The 8209-nt window shown below is 41.0% G+C and overlaps 1 protein-coding gene across 1 annotated transcript; it reads right to left on the minus strand.

The window, feature by feature from the left end:
* Positions 1-1497: 1497 nt before the first annotated feature.
* On the minus strand, positions 1498-4319 carry mgp (matrix Gla protein). The gene is made up of 5 exons (XM_061748999.1): positions 4164-4319; positions 2568-2678; positions 2444-2473; positions 2184-2286; positions 1498-2045 (listed from the first exon to the last, which is right to left on the minus strand). Exons 2-5 carry the CDS (start codon positions 2656-2658, stop codon positions 1886-1888), a joined length of 384 nt encoding a protein of 127 aa, XP_061604983.1. The 5' UTR covers positions 2659-2678; positions 4164-4319; the 3' UTR covers positions 1498-1885.
* Between the last annotated feature and the right edge of the window lie 3890 nt (positions 4320-8209).

Below are 8209 nucleotides of genomic sequence, written 5' to 3' on the forward strand. Positions count from 1 at the left end.
CAAGATGATTGGTTAGGGAATCATGTATCACACACACACACACACGCGCGCGCGTGCACACACACGCACACACATACTGCAAGTTGAAAATAAAATGTTAAAAAATGTTAACACACACAAACAACTCAAACACTGTCAAAAGGTGCTCTGACTTAAGGATGATTTGGAATCCAATTGGATTAATTACTAATATTAGTTTTTCTAAACACAATGCTCCAGTAACAAATACTGTAGCTGCTTGTTTTTGGGCCCTTTAAAGCTCGATGGAGATTTGTTGTTGTTGTTGTAAAGCATGCAAAAATATGAACATTGCTCATTTTAGTGAAGAGATTTCTGCAAAATTAATAAACAAAATAATAAACAATAAAACTTCTGCATGATTTGTGTCTAATTTCAATGTCAAGTTTGATGACGTGTCAGAGTTGCAATGCCTTAAATCAGTATGGAAATATCAGATATTCATAGACTCCTCCTTATCATATGCCATACATCAGGTGTCAAACTCATGGCCCGGGGGCCTGATGTGGCTCACCACATCATTTTATGTGGTCAGTGAAAGCAAATCATGTGTCAACTTCCATGATTCTTGCTAAAATATGTACCAAAATTTCAAATTGTCACATAATACTTAATGTTGAAATATTGCAAGCTATCTTTAGTTACTAAACCTCTTTTTACAGTAACTTGAACAATAGTTGAACAAACTATTATCCTTGACATCTGATGTCATAACTAGTTTATCAATCAAGTTTTTGTGTAGCCTATATGTAATACTGTGATGAGGCAATTAAACATATTTATGGTTTCATAGTCATAACGCTGCGATTGGCTGGCAACCAGTTCAGGGTGTACGATGTGGCCCATGACAAAAATTAGTTTGACACGCCTGCCATACATACACAGAGGTCACATCAAGGGGCATTTTGACACATACAAAACCTTATTCCCTGATTTGAGTGTTTTTAAAGTCAAATGTCAGTATCAGTAAAAGTCCATTCTAGTGTTGCTACTGAGCTGCAAAGTGACCTCCGCTGGCTAGCCTAATAAATGTCCAATACTATTTACTGTATGATCCCTAATATAAATCTCAAATTGCTTATTCTTGCCTGCTTTTCTTGTCTGTTCCCCCGCCCCCCTTATTTGGATTAGATTCTGGATTGCTCTTGCTGGACTCACACAGGATATAATTTCACCGTCTGGGTCAATGTTGGGCCTTGGCTGTATTTTGGTGAATGACTTTAACTGAGTTTCATTCCATTTAAGGACATCTTGATTGGGTCATTTGTGGGCATGCGGGAGCTAAGAATAAGAAATCATTAAAGCTTTCAGCACTTTCAAATCTGTGTGGAAGTGTGTTAGTCTGCAGCAGTAAAGCGCCCACTTTTATAAGGGGCATGGATTCCCCTGATGATTGCAAATAACTCCCATATAGCAGATTTTCTGCCATGCTTTGCAAACACTCCCAATGAAAAAGCAAAAAGAGGATGATGACAAACACAAAATAAAATATTTTTATTTTCTCACTGACAGCAGAGCTGCGGGTGGATCATGGATAATGAAGTGCGGATAGAGGAGCAAATGCTTAATATATAGGGAGCAAACATAACACACATAGCTTATAAATGATTGGAAGACGTGATCAGGGGGATAAAGCAGTTATCCTGTGTTAATACAAATGATGGAGCATGAATGTGTATGTTAATAATGATGGGTTATCATGTAAAAAATGATCACATCCAGAAGAGGCTGCCATTATAACTTAGGTCATATATAAATCCATGTAGGTGAAATGTGTCTGTAGCAAACATACACAGTATCCGCATTTCGAAAATACTTTTGCATTTGATGGTTTATTATTGTGTGTGCATTTAAGTGTGTGCATTGTTTAATATCGACGAGCTGCAGTTGGTCTCCTCTCTGGAGTGCGGGTCCCAAAGTATCTCCGGTAGGCCACCTGGTAGCCGTGGCGATAGGCGAAGAAGCGGCAGGGAGAGTAATCCTCGCAGGTCTCTGCACGTCTCTCTGCTGGTGACTTTACCCTCCGGCTGAGTTTAGAAGAGAGAGAGATATGTCTGTTTTGGCATTTCTTTCATTTGTTCTTGCTTTTAATTATTACTACTGATCTTATTTTGTGTTGTGTAGTTGTGTGCTTTTGAATGTGCACTGATATATGTGTATTTTACCTCATAAAGTAACTGTTGTAGCCATTTCCTCTGGGCAGGTTGTATACGGTGTGTCTCTGTGGCATGATGAAGGAATTGGCTCGCCTCGGGGCCACGAACACATCTGAAATCACAATATTTGTCATTTATGAAAAACACTAATGTCACACAAACCGGACAACAGGCCACTGATCTTTTAGGGTAACGTTGACTTTTATTTAGCGCAAGTGAGATGCACCTGATCTTTCAAGGTAACATACAGGAAGGGAAAGGAAATTTACCTTCACTGGATTCTGTGCTTTCGTTGGAGTCTATGAGGAAAGACATGGAATAGTTAATTATAAATGACTAACTGGATATAAAGTAGAGTGATAGTACATCAAAGGGACCCCATAGGTAGCGTACCTGAATTTGAACGGGTAGCTCTACTCTTACTAAGGCAGACGCACAATGAGAGCACAGCACAGAGTGCCAGAAACTGAAGAAAGTTTCTCATCTTTGGGCCTCTTTCTTTGCCTGAAACATGGGAAAAGGTTATTTACACAATCCATATTTTCACTATAGGTTAGAATTTGATGTAAAGAGCCTATATCAAATTCGATACTAAAAAAAACAACAACAACACAACCAGTAGTTGTTCAGTTTGAATGATTTGACATAAATAGTGTTCCAAAAATCTGTGCCTGTGGATTTGTCTCTAGTCTACACCGATAGTATGCATTATATATATATATATATATATATATATATATACACTTCTTTCCCACGCAGTATAAATTTCTAAATGAGACAAATATAACTTAAGTTGCATTTATAAAACCAGAATGAAAACCCTCAAAGGCAGAGCCAATCCACAAGAAGGGTTCTGCAGCTCAAAACTCTATTTGTGAGGAAGAGCCATAAAAGAGCAGTTTGTGTTTAACGCAGCAGCACCAACTGAAGGGGAAATAGATTATGGTTATAAAGAAGTGCGCAAGCACACACATATATACACACCCACACACACACACGCAAATTCATGCAGAATATACACATGTACAGTCATCTAAGAGCTACTGTAAAACATGTAGCACCTGTACAAACAGAATTACCCGTTGCTTTGAACACTTTTTAACATTACTCCCATGCACACACGCTGTATTTGCATGCCTGCATTGCAGAGGATCTTTCATCCCTCCCTTCTATTTGTGGGATTTGGATAAGATTCAGTTCCAGTTGCCTCCCCTTTTTCACTGTCAATAGCTGCTTTCATTATACAGTGAACACACCCACCCACCCACGGGACACTCTTGACACATGCTCACACACTCTCAGAATGTTTATAACACCAAACCCTCAGTCATAGCTTGGCTTCACTTAAAAACCAACAGCATTGGGCACAGAAACAACAAGTCTGCAGGCCAAAGTTTAAAAAGAAGCCGCATATGTATGTGTGTGTTAGCTGACAATGGTGTCTGCAGAATTTAATGGTCACTTAATTCTTCACAGGGGTTCTCGTGAGTTTATGGCCCACAAATCCCCGGCAGTTGGAATGTGTCCACCTCAATGGTAAAAGTTGTTTGCATGATAAAGGTAATTTAGTGTTAACCTAAAATCCATCCATTATCTGAGCCGCTTCTCCTCACAAAGGTCGGGGGTGTGCTGGAGCCTATCCCAGCTATCATTGGGCAGGAGGCGGGGTACACCCTGAACTGGTTGCCAGCCAATCGCAGGGCACATACAAACAAACAACCATTCGCACGCACATTCACACCTACGGGCAATTTAGTCTTCAATTAACCTACCATGCATGTTTTTGGGATGTGGGAGGAAACCGGAGTGGAATATATATAATATTTAAAATGCATTATACATTTGTGCTTGTATAAAAATACAATTTTAAAAAAACCTCATCAAATCAAATCAATGGACATTTAAAAAAGCAGAACATGTAAGTGTGATTTGATAAAAATAAGACCAGCAATTAATTAAAACAAAAAAAAATTTTCATAATGTACTCACCGTTAGTTAAGTATGGAGTAAGAAGTGTTGGTAATATCAGTCAGTCTATTTTTCCTCCGGAATATTTCCTAATTCCTCTGAGCAAGTCTTTTATACTTACCTCTCCTCCCTCCATCCTTTCATTTCACCCACCGACTCCCTCCCCAATTGCCCTCTCTCCTCCCTTCTCATATGTATCAGCCCTCTTTTTTTTCTCCATCATTTATTCAGACCAGAGTATTAGCTCACGCACTACCCAACTCCCATGATTCACCAGTACAGTTGGGAAGGCAAGAAAAACACTTAGGGGGAAAAAAAGGCAGGGTGAATAAAGGCTGGCACAGGGACATTGAGCCTGGCTCATAGCAGGTACATGATAATATTCACTGCCATTTGACAGCACGGCAGCAAATTATATGAAACACACTCGCCACCATTCAGCTATGCACTCAGTGGATACACTCCACTTTTTAGGCCCCATAATTCAGATGTGGTAAGGCATAGGCAGCAATTCTTGATGATGGAGCGATTCAGAGAGAAAGCCACCGAAGATTTCCTTGGGGTGGGTGGGTTTGGAAATGTTCCTTTACGTTCATGAAAGGAGGATGTGTTCTCTATGGGCAGTGATCTCTGTGATTGTCAATAGAAAACAAACCTCTAATGTGCAAACATAAAAAAATATTTTGAAAAAAAAGTGATCACTTTGATTTATTGCTTATTTGTGCTTATGTCTTAGGTGTAAAAGTGCTTATGTGGTAGCTTCGCGGCCAAGTCCACCAATGTCTCAATGCTTATGCTTATGCTTATGCTGAGGTCGGTGCAGGAGTAAGATTATGGTGTATATCTGAGAGTTATGTAACGCCAAATCACATTTGGCTCAAGCAGAATAGCTGAGTGAGAGACGACCTTTGCCAACAGTAAACAAACGAGAATAGGAGGCCAGTCGATGCCAGGAAATCAGCGAGACTCAGACAGTCGGATCAACATTAGGATGGAGATAAAGACTAAAGATGTTGTGTCTCTATTGCTCAAATATGAAGACACAAATTCACATTCAATCATGTTGTCATGTACAGCTGTTGACTCTGGAAGCACTGAGCAGGTCATTGTCCACTGAAAACACCAAATGTCCAAATTCATCAGTTCTGTCATGGGTGTGTGTTCTGGTTGTTGTCATCCCCCTGTCTCGTACACACCTGCTCCTGAGAGCATCTTCCCCACCTGTGCCTCGTTTACCCTAATTACCCCTTGCATTTAACCTCCTGTCTCATTCTTTCTGGTCGCCAGTTTGTTGTACCTTGTTTCCACGTCACCGACTCATAGTAAGACGAGACCCTATTCTGATACTTGACCTTGCCTTTTTGCCTCACGTTTTTTGGGATACTGTTGCCTTTGCTGATTGCCTACCTGTGTACCGACCTCTACCCGTTTATTAAACCTCTCTTTTTAAAACTTTCCATATGAATTGGAGTTGTGCATTTTGGGTCCTGTCCTTTGCTCCGTTCATGACAAGTTCTGAGGGGGAAAGTGCAGTGACTGAGTATCGGTTCAATGAAACGCTGCTTAAACTCCATTGCATTTCATCAGACCAGCCCAAAATGCTTATAGGAGACCTACGGTAGCTTCCGTTGTACCTTTAATGTCGTTGTGTTTTAGCATTTGCAATTGTTGAGAGCTGTCTCAGCCACCTGTATTATCATCTATGTAAGAGAGGCTGGCACCTCGCAAAAGTGACCAGAAGAACATCATACCCACATCGAAGCAAAGGGCATTAATATCTTTATGTTGATTAGACAATGCTTTTGAAACTTTGCATCCCCTTTTAAAAGTGCAATGTAAGCTTGCTTAAAAAATTTATTCTTTTCAGACTTTTCTGACAAAAAAAAAACTCTACAAGCTCTAACACGTGATAAAATACAGGCCAGATCCTCTCGAATTTCTGCGCTTCCCATGCCATATTTAATTAACATTCTAGCCAGATAAGGTAACATCCACTCTGTGTGTTCAAGTTGTGACTTAAAAGCATAGGAGTGGGTTGATTGTTTGTTTCGTCAACTGACATCCAGCTTAATGAGGAATTAAAAAACAGGAAGTAATGGGAGGTGCCCCTCTCACCCATGCGTCACTAACAGCACATATCTGTTAAAAAACAAACAAACAAAAAAAACCCATCTGTTTATTGACTGTTAGGATGAATTATGGACTGTCATTTTTTTATTGACCGATTTATTTTTTGGAATCGAATGGTGTGTTTGCTGTCTGTGTTTTCATTCCAGTTTATTTAGTTGGATTATGCAAAAACAACAAAAAAAACAGCTTTGTTTTTTAAAATCAATTCTTCAGTGAATAATGCAGTGATTTTGATGACAACATTCAAACATACACTGGCCTTGCTTGAGGTTTCCACTCTACTGAGTGCCAATCTTTGAATTGTGTGCCTCTTGTAGTGATGTGTAATCAATTCCTACTCGATGCTAACTAGTAATCACCCTGTAATTGATTGGAGACTAGTCTGGGGTGTTGTCTACCTTTTGTCCTCAGTCCGCTGCGATTGGCTCCAGACCCTGACCCTGAACAAGATAATTCGTATACAAAACCGATGGACGCTAACAGCCCTTTTTCTTTGTCTCTCGTTCTTTGAATGTCCTCCATTCTGTTTTCTCTCCTTAAAACAGGTCAACTGATTCTCAGCCAACGAGCCAGGAGGCCTGCAGACTCCTGTGGTTGTACCCCCTCAAGGCCTCGCATCTGGCCCCCAGTAACAAGCCACAGCCTGCACCCACACAGTCACCTCACCAGATTCAGAGCAGAGCAGTCAGTTTCAAGCGTGTTGCTCAGACGTTTCCGTTCCGGCTCTTTCCTTGCAAACAGTCTGGTCTTCCCTCTGCGCCCACTGCCTTGTCTAGCCTTCAAAGCCACCTCAGTGTTCCAGTGATTTGCAACCCCATTCCCACCTCACAGTCATGCTACTGACTTATGTTGGATGCCAAGTTGCTCTCCAAATCTTTATCACTGCCACTGGCTGGGCTGCCCTTGCTAAAGGCTCTTATCTGCTCCATTCACAGGCTCTCCTCCAATCTCCTGCCATCACCTCTGTCTAGTTCTAGGTTGCCCTTCTGAACTCTTCTGTCTGCCCACATTCCAGTTTTTATGTGATCTGGACAATTTTATTGTGCTACCACAGAGTCGAGCAAGCTTTCACAACAGAGCTATTTTATTTTTCTTCTTTGTTTCCGCTGTTTGTTTAATTACAGGTGACTGGGAGACCGCCCTGGGTCCTGAGGAGTGGGTGGCGCCCCCCTGACTTATTCCCCCTCGGGATGGGCGCGCCCTTCCTTGGTGTGCCGGCACAGCAAATCCTTACACTAGTTGGCTAAGAGGCATGTGATATGGCGTTTATGCACTAATAAGTTCCCTAGAAAGGATCATGTTGAAGGTCTTTCAATAGTCGGGCTCCCCAAAAAAGAATTGTCAGCACACATGAAACTTATTTAGCACTTGTTGTCAGCCATGACAGTATTTTAGAGCAAGTCCTATTAAATAAAAAAATAACCATTTCTTTTCACTGGGTGTTTTGACATCACACGCGACAAGTTTTAAGTTAAAATCTCAGGTCAGGCATGCACGCCTGTGCTAAGTTTATCTGTTGTCCCTGTGCTACAATGGGTTCTCTGGCTTCCTCCCACATTCCCAAAACAGGCATTTTAGTTTAAGAGAAAAGTAAATTGTCCATAGGTGTGACTCTGAGTGTGAACGGTTAAGACATACAGTACATAGAGATGCCCTGAGATTGACTGGCGACCAGTCAACCTCAACCTGTACCTCCCCTCTTGTCCAAAGTCAGCTGAGATAGGCTCCAGCTCACCCGTGATCCTCAACAGGATAAGTAGTATAAAAATGGACAGATGAAAGTACATGACACAATGTGCATAGCATATCATGAACACGCATAATGTTCATTTGAAATTTGTTAAACGCCCAAAGTAAATTTTTCCAATTACCTTCTGTTGTTTGGAATTGAATATCAAGTATGGCTGAGGTGTACACAAAGGAACAAGAGGCCACAG

The sequence above is a fragment of the Phyllopteryx taeniolatus genome, chromosome 16 (assembly GCF_024500385.1).
Source record: "Phyllopteryx taeniolatus isolate TA_2022b chromosome 16, UOR_Ptae_1.2, whole genome shotgun sequence".
Classification (NCBI taxonomy): domain Eukaryota; kingdom Metazoa; phylum Chordata; class Actinopteri; order Syngnathiformes; family Syngnathidae; genus Phyllopteryx; species Phyllopteryx taeniolatus.

Bases quoted from the DNA above. Each gene is read 5' to 3' on its own strand.
- mgp (XM_061748999.1), bottom strand. From the start codon at position 2,658: ATGAGAAACTTTCTTCAGTTTCTGGCACTCTGTGCTGTGCTCTCATTG. The intron at 2,474-2,567 runs GTACGCTACCTA...CTTTCCTCATAG, and splicing joins AGCTACCCGTTCAAATTCAG to ACTCCAACGAAAGCACAGAA. The intron at 2,046-2,183 runs GTAAAATACACA...TTCTAAACTCAG, and splicing joins TACAACAGTTACTTTATGAG to CCGGAGGGTAAAGTCACCAG.